General features: G+C 49.6%; 3 protein-coding genes across 3 annotated transcripts; all 3 read left to right on the top strand.

The window, feature by feature from the left end:
- Positions 1 to 5,133: 5,133 nt before the first annotated feature.
- On the top strand, positions 5,134 to 7,395 carry UCRPA7_8893 (hypothetical protein; the record flags this gene model as incomplete). The annotated part of the gene is made up of 6 exons (XM_007921399.1): positions 5,134 to 5,217; positions 5,369 to 5,572; positions 5,628 to 5,781; positions 5,837 to 5,949; positions 6,075 to 6,334; positions 6,384 to 7,395. 6 exons carry the CDS (start codon positions 5,134 to 5,136, stop codon positions 7,393 to 7,395), a joined length of 1,827 nt encoding a protein of 608 aa, XP_007919590.1.
- A 668-nt stretch (positions 7,396 to 8,063) lies between these two features.
- Positions 8,064 to 8,609, top strand: UCRPA7_8892 (putative iron sulfur assembly protein 1 protein; the record flags this gene model as incomplete). The annotated part of the gene is made up of 1 exon (XM_007921398.1): positions 8,064 to 8,609. The coding sequence occupies one exon, from the start codon at positions 8,064 to 8,066 to the stop codon at positions 8,607 to 8,609; it is 546 nt and encodes a 181-aa protein (XP_007919589.1).
- Positions 8,610 to 9,430: 821 nt separating this feature from the next.
- Positions 9,431 to 11,137, top strand: UCRPA7_8891 (putative aaa family atpase protein; the record flags this gene model as incomplete). Its single annotated transcript, XM_007921397.1, has 1 exon — positions 9,431 to 11,137. The coding sequence occupies one exon, from the start codon at positions 9,431 to 9,433 to the stop codon at positions 11,135 to 11,137; it is 1,707 nt and encodes a 568-aa protein (XP_007919588.1).
- Positions 11,138 to 21,395: the final 10,258 nt, after the last annotated feature.

The following is a 21,395-nucleotide window of genomic DNA, read 5'->3' as shown; positions in this document are numbered from 1 at the left end:
ACAGGGGTATCGTATTCGAGCGAACGCTGGGGAGATTTCGTTGGCCAACGTTGTAAATGGTTGGGACATTTTACACTCGAGTATGCTAGGTCTTCGCCCACGATCGAAAATATGTTAAGTCACGCTGTTACTTTGAATAGCTTGGGGGCCTTTTTGAATTCATATGATACTATAAATCAATGTACTAGTATGAAAGTCAGCTCATATCGTGGTCATGTTGGATGTCTAGCCGAGGCAGCTTTTTGAACCGAATCATACTATTATGACTTGGCTGATCAGGAAAGCTATAATAAAGCCATGCCACCCTCAACCAGCGAGGGTTCAGAGATCCAGAAGGTAACGACTATTCATCAATCCTACTCGGCTTAACTTGATCTTGAAGGTCAGTGATAAGATGGACTAACGTTTTCAATGAATATTTATCGTCTCATCGCTATGCCCTTGCTTTCTAGTTCATTAAGCACCCTCCTCGGATCGTTTCAAATGACAACAGTCTAGGAAATCATAGTCGATTGCTCCTCACTCATAGCGAGCTCTAGGTGGAAGGATACCCAGTATTCCTGTACTGTATAGTTGTAAGTGGACAGATTGTGTGACACCTATATGAATAGCTGTATCTGATAGTGAGGCTGGCAGCATAGCTGCATGGATGCCCAAGGAATCATTCTACTCTAGAAAACCCCGCCCTCAGCCCAGTAGTTTCCCTATTCTTTCAGCTGTTTCACCTGCACCTTCCTCCACGATCGATTAAACATTTTGAACCAGGCTGCACCTTCGAGAATGGGCGAGGTCTTGCTGTACCATCCGGGAAATGAAATATCGATTGATGCCGAGTAAGTCATGTGAAAACTAACACAATGCAAACAAGATGGTCCTTCTCTATGGAGAAGGCTGGGATATCATGGCATCAGAAGACAACAAGATTATCCAAGATACACACATTTTGCGCTCTTTTCAAGGATAATGAGACAGCATATGAGTCAGAACTAATATACTCAATAGCATTGTTTTTGTTCACGGTCTCAACGGCCATCACTTCGAAACGTGGTCTAGCAAAAGTGAGAAATCCATCGCATGTTTTGGATCAGGCTGACAGTCAAAAAGAGGATAAAAAGTTCACTTGGCCGCGTGAATTACTACCACAAGATGTTGACTCCGCACGAATCTTTACCTGGGGTTATGATTTGAAAGTTGCCAAGCTACATGGATATCCAAGCCAGGAAGGCATATTTGGCCATAGCGAGAATCTTCTTAGTGACCTTGTCCGCCTGCGATCTGAAGCACAAGCGGTCAGTCGAGTCATTGATGTCCCAGTCATTCTTCGTTGCTTCTTTCTCACTAGCAAAACTCCACTCATGAACGAACACTAATAGTATACTTAGAATGGGCGGCCGATGATTTTTATTGGGCACAGCATGGGTGGCCTCATCATTAAACAAGTGTGTCAACTTAAGACAATCCCACATTTGTCCCCATGCTCACCACTTCAGGCTCTCATCCGCTCGCAACAATACTGGTATAGTATCCAGGACCGGGAAAGAGGCAGGATCTATCAGTCCACAAGAGGGGTGGTAAGTGACCCCTTAATAAAATATCGAAAGGGGCTCTAAGACACATAAGATATTCCTTGGAACACCCCACGATGGCAGTAGTAAAACCTGGATTGCCCACTTTCTCGCTGGGGTAGTCAAGGTTGGACTAAAGAAGCCGAATGAAAACAATATAGAGACGCTGGAAAGAGAATCTCAGATTTTGCACCAACAGGCTGCCGCCTTCGCGTCGATCAGCAAAAACATCCCTCTGGCTTGTTTTGCGGAAGAGGCGCCTACCGGAGCCGGGCTCGTATGTTAACAGTCTCAATTGGGATCGGTGTCTGACTCTGATGTAGATTGTTTCGAAATCGTCGGCCATACTATATGGCTCGAACGTTAGAATTGGAAGTATACCTGAGAATCACATGGACATGTGTCGATTTGCCACTCGATATGACATAGGATATAAACGTATTGTGCAGGAGATCAAGACATTCATTCGCCAAGCAAAGATGACGATTGATGAAGGTATAGCTAAGTTGTCTTTCGACCTTTGGGGCCAAATTTGCTGACGACTTCATGCGCATCAGGAATGATAGACGGTACGTTAGAGCCTCCTGTAATAGATGAGCAATTATCCATCATGAACGTGATTGTATCTCTCGGATTTGATGATGGTCGATGCCTAAAAATATGAGCTAATCGAAACGAAGATATACTGTCGTCTTTGGCTTTTCCTGAGATGGTTTATCGCGAAAATGACCTTGACGATCCATGGGCTAGAACGTTTGAATGGCTAGTCCCAGACCACACCCGCAAATCGGAAGATGGTGATGAAGAGGAGGACCAAAGCATCAAGTGTCAGAAAACATATCTCGACTGGCTGGAACAGTCATCGTCGCAGCCCTTCTGGATATACGGCAAGCCAGGATCTGGGAAATCGACGTTGATGAAACGCCTGTTCCACTTACCTCGACTTCGGGAACAGGTCAAACAGTGGGCAGGAATACGTCCCGTGGCCTTTGCTGCGTTCTACTTTTTTGATCGAGGGGAATCTGCGCTTCAGAAAACACAAGAGGGCCTACTCCGAGCGCTGCTCTACCAGCTCATTTCTCAGTATCGATCTCTTGCACAGCTACTGAAAGACATCCTACCCAGCGACTGTTTCCCTCTGGACAAGAAAACTTTGACATGGAATCTGAGGCAACTTCATCTCGCCTTAGAAAGGGTCATGGATCAACATCAATTACCAGAGAAAATAGCATTCTGCTTATTTCTAGATGGACTAGATGAGTTCGGGACTGTGGATACCCTAGTATCAACTACTCCTATGGCGCAGATGACGAAGTTCGAAAAGAACAAACTGCACCAAGCCAGGAAGAAAGGCTACAAGGATATTCTCAAACTAGTACTAAAGCTAGCCGCCTCATCACATGTCAAGATATGCGTATCGAGTCGAGACATAAACGAGTTCTCATCAGTCTCTGCCTCATATCCGCTTCTTAGGCTAGAGGAGTTGACACGTCCTGATATCAGGAAGTATGTCACGGAGAATCTAAACAAGAACCCAGGCTGGCGTCAAGCATCTTCTGGCGCTTCCGATGAGATGTCTCAAAAAATTGAAGTCATCCTTGACAAAGCTCGTGGAGTCTTTTTGTGGGTGAAACTCGTGGTGGAACAAGTCGTTGATGCGTTTGACGAAGGAGCATACATAAGCGAGGTTACATCTCTTATTGATAGCATGCCTGACGACCTACACGAGCTCTACGCAAGAATGTTGAGCAATATCAAGGACGAATTACAACCACAGAGCGCGCTGCTCTTCGCACTTGTCTTTGCCGGAGAGGTCCGGGGGCATATTTCAGCTATCACACTACATTACGCCGAGACTTCAACAACTCAACAGATAGTTTCCGGGAATGCAAGCCAAGTCCTCGGAGCCGAGGAAGCCCAGGGAATAGTTGATCGAATGCGGGCTAGGCTCAAAACTCGCTGCGCCGGCCTGCTTGAGATTCCGCATATCGCATCGACAGGGGATAGTATATCCGATAATCTGTTCCATCCCATAGACTGCCCGGTACAGCTCATGCACCAGACGGTGAAAGATTTTATAGATGAGAAAGGAGGACTATCAGGACTCTTCGCTGCCACAAACACCTACAGCATAACTGAGACGGCACTCCGACTCCTGAGGGCATCGATTCTAGGGCTTCGGCATTTGTCAAAACTTCTCGACGAGGTGCAAATTGACGACCATAAGCCAGGGCAGTTTGAAGCCCTCATATTCAATTGGAGTTTTATCTACAATTCCATTTATTACGCGAGGCTACTAGATGAGAACGACGATGACGCGGAAGAGGTCGAAATTTTATTAGATAACCTGGACATTATCGCTACTTCGGTACTTGGAACTCCTCGTGTGGGAGATATGCCCCATCACTGGAGGGACAGCGAGCCACAGGAAAGTGGAGGCTATGACTATAACTCTTATGGCAATTTTCTGTCCTTCGTTATTCAAGCAAACTTGGAGAGCTATGTCATCCGCAAGCTACGGCATGGTCTTGCACCGAAGCAAGGTAAACCGTTGTTGGAATATGCCCTCGCCACTAAGATTGCGGATCATCCAATGGAAATGTATGGCATGGCAAATCTAATGATTGGCTTCAGTCCTTCCAGTCCACAATTAGTGCGGTGTCTTTTGAATCTTGGCGCTAATGTCAATGAGATGTGGTTCAGTAAAGCCGGTTATGGAGCCACGGTTTGGGAGAGTGTATTAGCAGGCACATTGAGATTCAATCATGACTGGTTACCAGCACCGCGAACAAGCCGGGATCAGAGACGGTGGCTTGATAATATGAAACTTCTCATTGGCGCCGGAGCCGATGTGGATTGCCAATTCGATTTATCGCGGTATGGATCTCGGTGGAAGAAACCAGATCAGAAGCCAAGATCCGTTCTGGATTGTGTGCGAATAGGGCTGGAGCAGTGGCCACACGAGCGGGACGAGATAGTTGAGATGCTGCGGCAGAGAGGAGCAGTTGAATACGCAGAAAAAGCTGAAACCAGGGAGCCAGCTAGCCGAAGGAGAAGCTGTTCATCGTGAGTTCAGATACTACATACCACATACCACAGAAATACCTCTGGCTGTTTTAGTGCTCTGAGAAACCAAGAGAACTGAGATCTGTCTGTCTCGTGGGGAAGCTTATTGTGTTTTTCGCTTGTGCCTGTACACTGCTTATGAAAATACTGTGTATTATAATATTCGATATGAGTGGCCGTCAAATGAATATCACTACTTCGAATCTGGAACATAGCTGTCAATATTGTCGTAGCAGGAAGTCATGAGAAATTACACAAGTCTGAGATACATGCGATGTATCTCCATTGAGGTTGCATCCCCAGTTCATGTTCAGCCCTACGAGACAAGAAATCAGGGAGGCTTAAAAGGCGACGTTAGTCAGATACCCACCCTACCCGCGAGCTTTCCAGTGCATAGTAAGTATCCTGGTATCAACATTAATTGCCTCCAGCCGTTAGATGACATTCTCTCCCAAAGAAGCGCGTCCCTATTGAGGACTTGTCCATATTAAATGCCCATCATATGGAGCAATCCCCCCTCACCCAGCAGCCTCGACCCGAGGCCTTTCAGCAGAAGATTGTTCAGCTGTACGACGAGCTATTCAAGGTTTGATTGCCTCCATTTCCTACCGTTCGCGCCTGTTGTCGCGTGCAATCGCCGAACCGAGCTGACGTGGCTTTCTCTTTGAAGGTTTGCTTCTTCTTTAGATCCCGCCGATACAGGACGCGACTGCTAATGCGCCATGCGACACACTTAGGAAGAGGACGATGGCGACAAGTCAGAGGGCTTCTGGAAGGAGTTCTTCCTGCTCAAACCCGACAAATTCTCGTTGCGACACATCCTAGACGAACTCAGCCCTGGCGATTTGCTCCAGCTCGAGCTGCAATGTCACGAGCTATTCACAAGATCCATACAGGCCCTCAAGGGGACACAAGGAGCTGCCGACCTGCATGCACTTGACGTACGCCTCAAACAAGGCCTTGGATACCGAGACAGAAGCTGATGCCTGCCTACAGACCCTGAGCACGTTCCTCTCCGCTGTCCTCGCCAAGAAGTACATGAACCCTAGCTCCGACATCATAAACGTTCTAGCCGGCCTCGACCATATCGATACCGTGTTTACGGACTTTGCGGGGGCGCTGGACTGGATACTGCGGAATGGCAGGAGTAGTATGTTAAGAGATGCCCGTCGAAGATGATGCGCAAGGCTGACCGAACGGGGTAGTGGACGTTCGCCAGAAGGCTGTCGAGGTGGCACTGGCCGTCACATCCGGGGCATACCAGACGAGCTTGCTCACCTACTTCATACAACGAGACTTGTTCCCGGCAATCATGAAGGTTTGCAGGACGATGCCACAGTTATGTTTCTTGGCTGACCTTCTCAGTTCATACAAGAATGCGACACTCCCGCGAGGATATTCGAACCATTTACCCTCCTTGGACTGCTTACCAACTACAATAAGTTCGAGTTCCAAAACCCTTATCAATTACGATTGAACGATTTTGTCAACGAGGCTACGATACAAAGGATCATCAAGAGCGTGGGGTATGCCTCTCAAAGGTTAAGGGGCCAATATATCGATATTCTGGAGGATCTGCCGGAGGGCTGGACCTTAAGCAGCACACTTAATATGATTGGACTTGGGGCGATCGTGCCGGGACCGAAGCCGGAGAAGAAGCCAGTATACGATTCCGAGACACAGAAGAAGATGTTTGCAGAATTGTAAGTCATGAGTCCTCCCCTTCAAAGGGCGTCATCTTATACGATACAGACCCGGGCTTGATGCTGCCGTTTTGCTGGCCACATATGACTTCGCGCATGCCAACAAGTTGTTCTGCTTCAACTTCGTTACACTGGCCCCTGAAAAGGGAGAAGAGCAATCCTTTGCAGCGTTTATCTCGTTGACTTCATATCTCTTGACACACGCCCATCTCTCGCAACGGACAACAACCTACAGTCATCTGAGTCTGATGATTTTCCGACTTCTGATTGAGGACCCTGTTCTCTGCAAACGCATGTGCAGCGATGAAGGCAAGGTGGCAGTCCGTCTCTGCCGACAGCGTTCACCATACTTGCCTCTTGTGAGAAATGAACGGACCATTGCAACGGCTGTTCTGGATACGATGATTGACGGCATTAACCATAACCTTCGGCGGCGACTGGATGTCGGACTGTACACTCTCTGCGTTGGCATTCTCCTCCGCATCATCTCCTACATGTCGAGGTCGCGGACACGCCTGCATTATCACTGGAACGAGCTTTTCCGGTCATTGCTGTCACTTATCCGCTTCCTGACCACATACGCATCTGATCTCAAGGACCTCTCGCATATCGAAACGCTTCTGGACCATGTGGTGAATTTGCTTGCACTAGGTTTGTCAGCAGGAGAAGCGTTCTTACCCACACCGGCAGCATACGACGACCTTTTCTACAAGGTGGTCGAGTCTGGTGATATCTTGACGAAGTTCCGGGACACGTATGGTTTAGTAAACAGGCCAAGCAATAGTATCGAAACTCTCATTAACGTGAGCACGCATTACAAGAACTTACTGGCCGACGGCACACATGGCAAAGGAGGCAAGGGAAGCCGCATCGGTGGGGGAGCTGTCCTCACAAGCCTGCAGGTCGCGGAGGTGATCAAGCAGGGATATGAGACGCTAAGTATCCAGGCCAAGGAGGGTCTGGATTCGTGGGAAAAGTACAGAGAAGCTGACGAGCGGACGCTGCTGAAGAAGGTGGCTAGAGTAGCTGTGGCCGATGTAAGACTGCTCGTGGGAGAATAACGGCCCATGTTGGGTTCTCCATACAGGTTTAGAGGGCATTCCGAGCATGATACCCATGCAGATTCCTGATGTTGCCTTCGGGGACTTTTCATTGTAAAAAGGCGTTGGACGATTTAGAATGGAAAAGGAACTTCTGTAAAGATAAAGACAATTAATTTGATCTGATAACAAGCAGCATTCTTTGTAAAGCGAATTCACTTCAATTGACACTTGGTTGGCTGTGGCAGGAGTTTTGCCATGGCTGACAATGTGGAGACGCTGATTGGCTCGGAAAACACCGGTAACCGGTGCGGACCATCATGTCATCAGCCGAGCTTCAATTGCCTTTGAAATCAAGCAAACACCACAAACAAGCGGCTCCAACCAACCTCAACCTCATCAACTTCACCCTCGTCGCAAGGCACAACAACAACCCTCACTACGTCCCTCGACTAGCTTGTGCAAGCCTCTTTATCACACACATAATGAATGCGCCACTAATAGCAGCTCGGAGGACTACCTCCTCTATCTGCCTCTCTTGCCGCCGGAACCTGCTGCGCCAATTCTCCTCGTCGCCAGCATTCGCCTTCCCCGAGTTCCAGTCCTACCGCCTCAACCCCCACCCGCCCTCAACGCCACGCAATGCCGGCGTGCCAGATACATCGATAACACATCCCATCGAGCCGCCGATGCCGCGGGTCCACGAGACGAGGCCACCGAAGACGCCGCGGGATACAGACCTGAGTGCGGCAAGCAAGAAGACCTCAGTCCCGGAGCGCGAGGCGCAAAAGTCGCAGCAAGCTTTCGCAAACGCCCCCAGCACAGAGAAGAAGGCCGCTACGACCTCTACCTCGACGGCGACGTCGGAGACACCACAAGCGACGCCGGCACCAAAGGCCAAGCCCCGCTCGAAGCTGCGCGCCCCGCGCAAGGCGGCGATGAAGCTCACACCCTCGGCGGTAGACCATCTGCGGGCGCTGCTCGACCAGCCGGACCCGAAGCTGATCAAGGTTGGGGTGCGGAACCGCGGGTGCAGCGGGCTGGCGTATCACCTCGAGTACGTGGACAAGGCGGGGGCGTTTGATGAGACGGTCGAGCAGGACGGCGTCAAGGTGCTGATCGACAGCAAGGCGCTGTTCAGCATCATTGGGAGCGAGATGGACTGGGTCGAGGATAAGCTGAACCAGCGGTTTGTGTTCCGGAATCCAAATATCAGTGAGTACCTTCCTGTCTGACAGACATTGTGAGAGGCTGGTGGCTAATGTGTCTATCTCTACAGAGGAACAGTGCGGCTGTGGCGAGTCATTCATGGTATGAAAACTCGATAGGAATGAAACGAGATAGGACTCTAGTAGACCGGGTCACGCAAGGTTGTCGAACAGAACAGTACGCAAGCATATGCAACTTCGGCTACCAGCATTGGGAACCGGGACCATGGAACGGCGTTCTAGAATGCTTTCGTCTCGGAAGCATGCAGCGGCTATTGCTGCTAGCGATTATACATGTCACAAATAGCTGTATAGACCTCAACTTAGTAACTTAGTGAAGAGTTTGATGGTATCGAACAAATGGAGTGTTTCCACTGCTTCTCGTCTCCAGTCTACGAATGGTGTTAATTGACCGGACCCCGAGCTCGATGCCCGTCCTTCTCCTGCAACTTGATGTCTTTGTTTTGTGATGTCATCAAGAAGATTGACGAAGGCAAATCATGCCTTTGTAGTATTGGCCTGGTAAATCACACTCGGCATTTCGAGGTCTCACCAGAACAATAAATAGCCTGTCAAAAGCCTGTCCCAGGATTTTGGCTCCCGTCCCGCGTGGCAGGGGGCCCTATTGTTGCCCCACGCCCTACCTGCCCGGGTCTTTGGTGGCGGTCTCCAGGCCAAATTTTAGCGTGCAACAGCGCGTCATCTTGCCATTAAACTTCCGACTGAGTAAGGACGCGTCTCTCGAAATTGTGTCAATCAGCAGCGTGTATGGTTTTTGACAACGCTGCCACACCACCAACCAGGACATCGCAAAGCGTGCCGGATACTCGCTATCAGCTCGCTTCAGGATGGTCGTGTGTCCGATATGTGAGCGTCCGGTCAAGACCTCCGAGATCAACAGCCACATCGACTCGGGATGCGAGACCTTCCTCCTCGAGAACGGCGAAGCTGCCACGGCGGCAACGCCCGCGAATGGAACGGCGAATGGGCGGATCCCTTCTCCTACACAGACACAAAATGGAACGCAATCATCACAGAAAAGAAGCGCTGCTTCCACCTTCTTTCAGACTCCCGCAGCGAAGAGACAGGCCACCAACTCAAAGCCTTTGACACCAGTGGTGAACGGCGCTGCCAATGGGACAACGGCAAAGGTCAATGGTATCAAGAGGTCGTTCGACGAAGGACCTGGTGAAAGCTCTCCGCTGCAGGCTCCCGAGTCGAAGACGGACACGCCTATGGCTGAGGCTGGACCAATAGTGAAAAGGACCAAGACGAACCGAGCTGCACCTCTCGCCGAGCGAATGCGACCGAGCAAGTTCGACGACGTGTTTGGGCAAGATCTCGTGGGACCGAACGGTGTTCTGCGTGCCTTGATAGAGTCGGACAGAGTTCCGTCGATGATATTATGGGGAGGCTCAGGCACGGGAAAGACAACGATCGCAAGATGTATAGCACACATGGTAGGCAGCCGCTTCATCGAGCTGAACGCAACCTCGACTGGCGTGGCGGAGTGCAAGAAGCTGTTCCAGGCGGCGGCGAACGAGCAACAGTTGACGGGGAAGAAGACAATAATTTTCTGCGACGAGATTCATCGTTTCAGCAAGTCGCAACAGGATGTCTTTCTGGGACCGGTCGAGTCTGGCACAATTACTCTCATCGGCGCCACAACAGAGAATCCGTCATTCAAGGTCCAGGCGGCATTGCTATCGCGATGTCGGACGTTTACGTTACAGAAACTGTCGACGGAGAACATCCAGCACATTCTGTTCCGTGCTCTGAAGGAAGAATACGAGGCGAATCCTTCAGAGCCCCTTTCCCCCTTAATTGACGAAGAACTCCTCACCTACCTATCCGCATTCGCAGATGGCGATGCCAGGACAGCTCTGAATCTGCTGGAACTCGCCCTATCACTGAGCAAGAAAGTCTCGGCGGATCCCGCGAAGCCCTTAACAAAAGAAGACATAAAAGCCGCGCTGACCAAGACACTTGTCTACGACCGTGCTGGCGATCAACACTACGATACCATTTCCGCCTTCCACAAGTCTGTACGCGGCTCCGACCCGGATGCTGCACTATACTATCTCGCGCGCATGCTACAGTCTGGTGAAGACCCGCTCTTCATCGCTCGGCGCATGGTCGTCATCGCATCTGAAGACGTGGGCCTAGCGGACAACACACTCCTACCTCTAGCTACGGCTACCTACACAGCAACGTCGCAGATCGGCATGCCGGAAGCCAGGATACCGCTGGCGCACTGCGCAGTGGCGCTGAGCATGGCGCCGAAGAGCACACGGACGTACAGAGGACTAAACAATGCGTATGCGGCGCTGCGGGAGCCGGGCGTGGCAGGCTTGCCGATCCCCATACACCTGAGGAACGCGCCGACGAGGCTGATGAGAGAGATGGGCTACGGGGCGGAATATAAGTATAACCCGAACTATAAGGATGGGCGGGTGAAGCAAGACTATCTGCCTGATGAGCTGCTCGGACGCAGGTTCTTGGAGGACAGAGACTTGGGTACGGAGATCGATCCGGACTTGGAAATGGAAGGATAGATGTTTATGTGTATGTGTATAGTCATTACAGCCCGAGTGCTCCATTCCGCTAGGTGCTTAGCAGTAGTGCTGCCTTGTGGCAGTCCGTATCTGCAAACTCACTTCGTGTTAGTGCTAGAAGCCTTGACCTTTAGGACAAAGAAACCAAGCGAAACACAAGCCAATATATTTCCGATCATCTCTGTCAATAGTTGACGTGAACACAGTGTTATAAAAGACAAAGGCTTTCAACGCAACCTTTGCACGGCTGTTGCCGAATATACGCAAAGCAATATGTACTGTTGGGAAGCCTGGCCTGCTTCTGTGACACAGCCCCGGAGCCTTGATTTTGCACCCTTAGCTATCTTTGCCATCGACTAAAGAGTGCTCTGTGTCGCCGTTGATGCGACACCGAAGACGAAATGTCTTCAACTTATACCTATCAGCCGCTAATCAACTCCCAAACACAAATCCGCCTGCTCAAGCTGGATCATCCACCCACAGCGCTCGAAAACACTCGCGACAAGGCTACAGCTCGCCACGCAATATCTAGCTCACTCAGCCACGTCTCTCTTGATGTGCATCCTTCCTATAAGGCACTCTCGTACGCCTGGGGCGCGCTGGTGTCCCCCAAGGTTCCCATTTTGATTGATGGCAATGCCGTAATGATCACACAGAACCTTTATGAGGCACTAGAGTGGTTCCAAACGCTTTCCACTTGCCCCGACACCTGGGTTGATGCCGTGTGCATCAACCAAGCCGACGACGAGGAAAAGCGCACGCAGGTACCCTTGATGCATCGCATCTATGGGCAGGCAGAAGAGGTTCTCATTTGGCTTGGGCCTGCGGCAGATAAAGTGCCGAGGTGATATCACTTCTCCTCGGATGGGCATCCCAATATGCAGCTTTCCTCGAAGAACAAGGCGATGATGGCGTCTATCCTCATACGCCGCTCCGAGCGCTTATGGCAAGAATCACCAATGATTTCCCGGTAGCATCATGGATTCAGCCAGTTGCAAGGCTCTTTGCGAGACCGTGGTGGTGTCGAGTTTGGGTGATGCAGGAGCTCATCCTTGCAAAGAGGGCCACTGTACACTGTGGCGACGTCGCGATTGACTGGGCCGATATAGAGCGTATTATAGAGATGTTTTCCTATCCGGATGCTTACATCGGACTGGAAATCACGAAACTCGCGCATCAGATCACTCAACGGGCACATTTGAGGAGGCTGCGTCTCGACTATCTCGGTCGTTATCGAGAATGGGTACCCGGTCTTGGCTGGGAGGAGTTGCTCGGCATCACTTGCGAATGGCCATTTATGCCTGAGGCGACGGACGAGCGCGATCGTGTTTACGGTCTTATGGGATTGCTGCTGGAGAAAGACCGCAAAGATGTTGCAGTGGACTACTCTAGTAATTCCACAGTGGCAAGCATAGCTTTTGATGTGAGCCGCATCGCCATCGGACGGACCGGTCCAAGATGCATGATCTACAGCAACGACGCTTGCCCTCGTCATTCAGATCTCCCCTCTTGGGCCCCGAACTGGAATTACTGTCGATCGGAGAGTTTTTGGGCTTGGGACGACGTCTATGATGCTGCCAAAGGTACAACCTGGACTCCTAAGCTGCTCTCCACATCATTCACGAATCCAAAACTCGAGTTGAACGGCATACTAGTGGGCCATATCACACAAGCCTGGACATGTGACACCAGAGCTTCTCCCGGAAAGAAGCCGACCTTGCAGGATTACCAATTGTGGGAGTGCGAGTTTACCTCCGCTTTGCGTAAGGCTGAGGATGCAGCGCAGGTAGAGGCCGCTGAGGGCTTTTGCACCAGGCTGTGGTGGCTCGCGGTGATGGGCACTCCATCCTCGTGCCGTCGGCCAGTCACAGACTCAGAGAAGGAGCACTTACGGGCCGCACACGAAGTTTTTGTAGGAATTAAAGAACCTCCCGACTCTTTGCATGTTGACAGACGCCACGATTGGTATGAACAGAAAGCCATGTTCTACCGCAATGCTCTCAGATTTCATAAGTATCGCCCCTACGTGACTTCGCATGGACACCCTGGGCTGGGACAAGCAAGTATCCAGGTGGAAGATAAAGTGGTTATATTTCAAGGATGTTCTGTGCCGTTCACAATACGTCGAAGCGAAGATGGTAACCACCATTTAATTGGACCGTGTTACGCTTTGGGTATCATGGACGGGGAAGCAATGGAAAACAGCCAGGACTTCCAAGAAATTGTTCTAGTTTGACTGAAATGATGCACATTCAGAATAATTCTTCAGTTAGTCGTCGTAGAAAGACAACCGCTACAGGATAATTAACAGCCGTGAGGCAAGCTATGCCTTGGCAGTCTTGGCCGTATTTTACAGCGAATCGCAATCAGTAGTACCCGAGAGGTCAAGCCTAGGCCACCTGTGCCGTACGCCAATGGGTTCGAAGGATTCGAAAGCTACACCACGGCCGTAGAGGGCAAATCACACGAAACCTCATCGAACTGAACGGTCAGCATTTTAGTGGATACTCTTCTGAATGAAGATTGATTTAAACAACATCACTCTCGCTCATCCGTGGGATTGTTGATGTATTTCCTTGACTCCTTTGATCCCCTTTTGCGTCAAGCGCATGATTGAATTTATAGTGTAAAGATCTGCCCAGAATGACGACCAAACTGACTGAGACGGAGGCTTACGCTCAAGGGCGCAATGCTGATGCTGATGCCATTCCGACAGCCGAGACGCTGACAGCTGTCTGGGAACTTCCTGTTCGTGATCGAACAGGGAAACGAGTTCCATTCAGGGATGTGGTGGCAGGACCAGATGCCGCACCTCGCGTGCTGGTCATCTTTATTCGACACTGGTTCTGTCCTGTAAGTTTGCACAAATGGGTCGGGCTTAGATTTATCATAGAATTGACCATGAACAACAGGCTTGTCAAGGCTACGTTCGAAGGCTAGCTACCAAAGCCACACCAGAGGTGCTTAGCTCCCTGCCCATCAAGGCCTCCATAGCCATCATCGGGAGTGGTAGTCCGGAGCTTATCGATCATTGGGTCAAAGAGTCCGCTTGCCCGTACCCAGTCTACACTGACTCCTCGATCAAATTGTATAAGGCATTCAAGTTCCTCCCCGACAAAGGCCAGGGGAACGATTCCGAGTACCATGATCTGTCCCCTCTCCAGGGCTTTCTGAAGTCCGCTTCGCAGATTATTCGGATGCCTCACAGACTTCACCAGGGCGGTCATCCCTTCCAAAACGGTGGCGAGCTTTTATTTGAGCCCACATCATCCGGTGGGATTGGGAATAAGCATATCACGTGGTGTCATCGCATGCAGCATGCGACAGATCACGCAAAGTTCGCGGATGTGTTCAATAAGCTTGGCATCAAAGATGACCAGAGCGCCGTAGGTGCAGCATGAAATTTGTTGAAGACTTTGGGTAGTCCTTGATGTTTAATTCCATGTGCACAATATGCAACTGCGCCGGCGATCGCAGGCGTGAATTCAAGTGTTCGGTGATACTTGCTATTTGATTGGAGAGTGTGTAAGAAGAGGCATGTGGTAAATCCAGTTATCTGTGGCGCAAAGTCTGAACTGCCTCCTAGTGCTATCCAGAATACGAATCAGAAAATTCCCGTCCTCTATTCGCCTTGAATAACGCTTTGATACGACATTCTCCCTTCAGTTAGTGCGTTCTTTTTAGATTGTGCAGCCAATGCCTTTCTGTAATGCATGCTCATTGATTTGATCCTGATTCTCAATTTCGACCCAAAGTTCTGGAAGGAAAAGAGACGAGAAATCTGAATCGGTAGAAGCAATTCTGGCTGTTTCTAAATCTCTCCACATGGCCTCCCAATGGATTGCAACCTCCGAATCACTCGCTGCAAAAGTTTCTGGGTCGAGATACGGTGATATTTCTCCTGCGGAAACCGTCCTTTCTAGTGACAGTCTTTGCTCAGCTGCTGAGATGTCAAATATCGTGTCGCTGCACGATGAATCTCTATCTGTTGAGAATAGAGACGGTGACCGCGCCAATTGGCCTAGCTGTAAAGTTGCGACAGGGAGCATACTAAGCCGTTGAATTTCTTCGGCCCTATGACTTTGCACGGTTTTTATTAGGCTTCGCAAAGGTGGCTGCAATAGCTGTGTTCTAGAAACGTCGGCGAATGTACTGAACATCCTTTGAACCACAATCCAGGCGTGTTCACATGTCGGTCCCCAGGGATGACTACACAGCTGAACAAGAAGAATCGAAATTGCAGGCCATTGCACTTGGTCGTGGAAGATCCATCCCCATTTGGATGTGGCTGGCTGTGTCACCAGTGCAAGGGTCCTTTCGAACCCGGCGAGTGCGGAGAGAAAGAATTTCTGCTTCCGGGCACAAGTTGCGGTGCGAACCTTGGCAATGTCGCCGAAGAGCTCCCTGTGATGGATTACAAGGTAGTGGTCCGCAAAATTGATATCAGCGAACGACTTGATGAAAGGATAGATCGGCTTGTCAGATTGGGAGTTTTGCAGCCAGTTCCTAGCTATTCTTGTCCTGGACTCAACAAGAACATCGAGCATCTTTTCTTGTTTGGCAGAATTTGCAGCTTGCTGTGACCGAAGCAGCGACATGACCGACTGTATTCGGCGACTCGACCGCCAGAGTTCACATTTGATCAGGCAAGGAGTCAGGTCTGTAAATCCTGTGCGAGACGCTGGTATGGTGGTCATCTCAGGATAAATGTCTGCATCGTTCAAGTTGGCCGGCTCTTGGGTGTCGAATATGTTCTCAGATATGGAAACCTCGGAGACCTGGCAATCTCCTACTTTGGAATCAATGAAGCAGATGTGCCACCACACACGACGTCTCATCTCGACTTGAAAAGGGGAGAGTTCCGCGAAATGCGAACCATCTCGATGAAGGCCCATCGATTCTGCAGCTCGAATCAGCAGTCCGGTTAATGACCAAACAGCTCTCATCCCCTTTTTGCGATGCATCGTTTCGAGGTATATCGTGAAGGCCTGTATGACGCTGAGCTCTGTCGTATCCAAGACACCAGCTCTTGCTAATGCTTGTTCGGTTCCAAGTGTATATCGCACGAGAAGTTCGCTCTTTGACTCGCCAAAACTGCCCATGACCTGATAAACATTAGCACATGTCAAATAATGGAGGATTAAATATGAATCACCTCATCTTCACTAAGTGATCTAATTGCCGCAAGAGATATTGCTACTACTAGAGCCTGGCTTCCAGCAGATAAAGCAGTAAGTTGGCCTGCTTGTATGACGTCAGCAACTGTACTGGAATTTCATGGAGATGAAAGCGACGTAAATGCTATTATGCTGGTAGTTGTCACATTGACATTGAGAAATTTTCAATTGACAATTGAGTCTTACATTTGGCTTCTTTTATAGTCTTAAATGTTGTCGGCAGATGAAGGACCTTGACAAATGGATCTACCCTTTCCACGTATATCTCCCAGATGAACGAGACCTGAGAGGGCAACGGCCGTAATTGGTGTTGCTGATCAAGTGACTGCACCCATGGAAAGGATTGATTGCGAGTTGATAACTCATCGGACAAATCTGCAGCGGGATCGACGTCAAACTCCCCGTCGTCTTCGAGAGCCTGGCGCACATAGCTCAACTATGCTCAGTTGTTAACATCATTTGCAGCAAGTGCGAGCTGCGAAAAACGGTCTCGATACGTACCTCGTCCCAAAGAACAGCCCAAAAACGATTTCCAATGTACATGGTTCCATCCTGCTTCTTGAATAATCTTCCAAATTCCTTGCGAGATCCGCTGGGAGGACTGTCGCTATCTACAGACGCTGTGCGCATACTTGAGCGCAGTGGACCTGATACATTGGAAAAGCCATCGCTAAAAGTGAGGTCGTCTGTTATAGCAGGATCGAGTTGAGAAGTGCTAGTCTCAAGTTGCGTGCTTAGCCCCTCTACTAAGCCCTCGAGTCGCCTGATGCGACCCAGAAGTTCTGTCTGTTTCTCTTTCCCGTTCTGGAAAGAAATCATGTCATGGCGCCGTGTTGGCATGCGCCCAGAAGCTGGAAATGAACAATCCAGACCGGCCTTGGAACAATGTGTGCACGGACTGACTCGGTCGCACCTCACTTTGCGCTTCCGGCAATTGAAGCAGCTCCACGGGCTGACCGTCGCGTTCTCGGTCCTCGCCGACGCCATCGGAATGAAATGCCTAAGACGCTGTAGGATTCGCTGATCGGTGTCCGGACGAAAGTGGTTGGATGTGTCTCGTGAAGATTGAGACCGGGAGGGAAGAAGTGATGCTAGTGCCGGGGGACGCACCCAGGTCCGCGCTTAGAAATGCTGAGAAATGTACTGCCGAGCCGCAAAGACGGCATGCCAAGCCCCGTCCACCGAGTGGTCCGAAGCCCGATCCGAAGTGGGTCCCGGCAGAAGTCTGTAAAGGTCTAAAGGACTCACTAATGCTGATGACGTCCGGATACCAGAACTGCGTTGGATGTGTCAGCAAACCCCTTTTAAAGAAGTCGACTATAAGAGCAGAGGCTGTCGGCCGAGATGGACTATCTTACCTTTCATCTACAACAGAGTACACACATTGAGCTCACAGTACAAAGCAATGGCCAGCCTCAAGCCCCTCAAAGTCTACGCCCACGGACCAAGCCCCAATCCCTGGAAAGTTATTATCATTCTGAAAGAACTTGGTCTTCCTTACGAAGTTGAGCATCTTGATCCGGCTGAGCTCAAAAAGGAGCCATTTCTGTCGCTCAATCCAAATGGTCGGGCCCCTGCAGTTGTAGATCCAAACAGAGACATCACATTATGGGAGGTAAAACAACCCACAGCGCAAGAAAGTAAAGTTACGAGACTCTGACATACATTTTTTTCTAGTCTGGTGCCATTATTGACTACCTCATTGATGTATACGATACGAAGGCGCTGTTGCACTATACTTCTTTCCCCGAGAAATATACCACTCGCAGCTGGGAACACTTCCAGATGAGTGGTCAAGGCCCGTACTTTGGACAGAAAGGCTGGTTTGAAATGTTTCATCCAGAGAAACTCCCGTCAGCAATCGAGCGATACAGAAATGAGATCAAGAGAGTTATCGGCGTGGTTGACTCCCACCTCACCAAGCAAGGGACAGACTACCTGGTAGGCGACAGAGTGACCTACGCCGATCTCATGTTCATCATGTATTTCACCAATATGCTCGCAGTTATGGCACCGGAGGTGGACACAAGTGAATGGAAGAAGTATACGGCTTGGCTTGAAAGGCTGTGCGCAAGGCCAGCTGTAACAGAGGCGTTGGGTGAAGTGAGGCAGCTTGCCGAGGAGATGAGAAAGAAGATGAGCCAATAATGTATACGCCGCATATTTAACCGAGAGATTTCGGGAGAGCGACAATAATTATGGAGTATTGTTGTAGAAAACAGGTGAATATATTCTACATTTACATTCGCCAGCTCGGTTGGTGCAAGAAGAGGCTGGAGTTTGAGATCTATTGATTCTGTCGAACCCCGCAAACAACCACCGCACAGATCCATTTGTGCTGCATCTTAGTCCACCCTTGGTTCAAGCTGTCCCTAGCTTGGCCATACATGTGCAGAAAGATAACTGAGCTGTTATCTCTCGTCTCTAATGTCATCAAGCATTACATTAGGAGGCTGAAAGCAACTCATCTATTGTATAATCAGCTACAAAAGGTGTTGTACAACATACGCGACGATAAATAGGATGATCGGAGTGGGGTGTTTTAAGTGGTGTTCGGACGCTTTGGCACTATATCGCTCGCGACATAATTATGAAACGGTTTCGTTTTACCACCCTGCTAGGGTCGGTTTTTCAAACAGAACTAGGATGCCACGCCTCTGATCGACAGAGCGGGTTGATCTCCTGGGCCCATCAATTAGAACATTGGATCGATACATTTTATTTCCCTACCGTCCGCTCTGTGCCTTCGTTCCCACCAAGCCATGGTTTCTCCTGAATGCTTATTGACATCGCTTCATTTTCCTGACCTACCGTCCAGTAGGCTGCGTTGAGATGGATTTGGCTATAGCTCTCGACCGACGGAATCACAATGGAACAGAAGTGCACGGCTTCGTAAATCCCTATACCGAACTCAATGCCGGATTGTGGTCTTTATTCGCGGGCGCTACAGTCCTCTTGGCCCTTAGGCTTTGGGTGAAGGTCACCAGACGTCATGGGCTTTGGTACGACGACTATGTTCTCATCCTGTCGTGGGTAAGTTATACTTGAATCACAGTCTACTTAACGGCTTACCTGAAGTCCGCCTAACGTACCCGCCTAGATGGTGCTTCTCGTGAATGACAGCCTCATTGTCCACGAATTTGCGACGGGCTACGTGCTCAAAGACTCAACTCAGAAATGGGACGACAGGATGCATATACTAATCAATATCACGACCTGTGGTACCCTGATCGGGCAGTCTTTGACCAAAACAGCTTTTGGAGTAACACTCTTACGCATGACCAAGAACTGGCTGCGATGGGTGGTGTGGTTCTGCATTGGTACGATGAACCTATGGATGATATTAAAAGCGATCTTTCAGTGGGCCAAAGTCTGTAACGAGAAAAGCTACCAGAACTCGTACCGATTGGACTTCTGCATTGGCGCGGACTTCCGCGATGATTTCAAGGAAGGTGGAAATAGTACGTTCCGATATCTTAAGGCCATGATGATGACCACATGCTGACAATTTCTGATAGTCTACAACATTATCATGGACTTTGTGTTTGCTTTCATTCCATGGCTGGTATTAAAGCCTTTGGACATGAAAAGGGTAGAGAAGATAGGACTTGGGGTCACAATGAGCCTTGGCATGACGTGAGATCTCTGCGACATACAATGAAGTGAAAGAGAAACTGACAAGGCCATCAAGTGTTGCTATTGTAGCAGCCGTTCGTGTGGCCTGGAAGGATGAAGGCAATGGAAGGGATGAGTGGTATATATGTAAGTGGCTCTGCTTGCTCCATGTCGGTGAACACCCACTGACATCTAACAGGGCGTAACGGCTTGTCGCAGGTGTGGTAAGATTGACTCGATTTCCCGACTTCATACGCAGGCCGTATTATACTTACAAGAACAATAGGTATTCGTCTGAAATCACCGGAACGATTATGGTCCAGTGCATTCCTGTCTTAAGATCGCTTTTGAGGGACATCAATACTTCTTTAGCGTCCAAGAAACTATCTTCAACATTGACTCATTCCCGCAGCTCTTTCCGCACGAACAGATCCCGCAAGCGCGCAACGAGTGGCGCTGAATCTGCTGGCAGGAGCAGCATTGATAAAGTTGATTTGATTCATGATTCAAAGCTGTCAATTGAGACAGCAGAAAACGGCCAGCTACCGCAATCACTTCTATCCCCACGCTTCGCTGTCAACTTCACTACTCAAGCCTCACCCCAGTCTGACTCGTGGGGATTGTCTCCTCGCGAGAGTCGTTTCAGAAAAAGTCGTGATAGAGATACTTGGTCATCATTGGTGAATGACCTTGAGCGGGATGGGCCTTTGTCTGGATTATCGCCGCCGCCGCCTGTGCCTCCTAAAACGTGAAGTCACCGACTCAGCCAAGAAAATGGTGCGGAACAGCACGGGTAGCATTTGTAATCATGTTACAGGTAGACAGAAGAAAAACGAAAATACGAACCCTCTAGAGCAAAGTTTTGCCGGAGCAGCACATCGCACATTGGTTTGACAATACAGCTATATTAGAACTACATACAGCTTGACTACGCCGCTCGCTATGATCAAAGCAGCATAAGAAGGAGCTTGAGAATCCTTCAGCGTCTAACATCTGACCAATTACCTGTGCCTGTCGTCTAGCTTTCCAGAAGCAGTATGATGGAGTTCGTCTACGACCCTCCTTCGACCAACCAGTGCTGTTCATCGTGTAGATCTCTAGACCCAGCAGACTGTCGCTGCCTCATCGAATGAGATAAATAGGAGTGCGGCGTCCATCTCCCTTCTCGATGAAGAATGCAATACTTAGCTACTTCGTTTAGGATATTTTGTTTGACCTACTGTTACGAGAGAGAAAGCTCGAGAATCCAAAACAAATGGCAGCGTCATCGTCACTTTCGGCAATCAGCAAATCAATAGAAGACAGAACTAGGGAGTTTGTTTCAGAATACGAAACCGCAGGCAAGATGAAAAATGCAAAATACGTTTCAATTCACCTAGCGCCTGACTGTAAAAGATTCCTCGCTTCCAGAGCTTTCTTAGAAGCCGTTGATCTGGCCCCTGGAGCGCCGCACAGCAACGCTGAAT

The sequence above is a fragment of the Phaeoacremonium minimum genome, assembly GCF_000392275.1.
Source record: "Phaeoacremonium minimum UCRPA7 unplaced genomic scaffold PA7_03_scaffold_610, whole genome shotgun sequence".
NCBI classification, from domain to species: domain Eukaryota; kingdom Fungi; phylum Ascomycota; class Sordariomycetes; order Togniniales; family Togniniaceae; genus Phaeoacremonium; species Phaeoacremonium minimum.
This window is presented reverse-complemented; position numbering and strand designations above follow the sequence as displayed.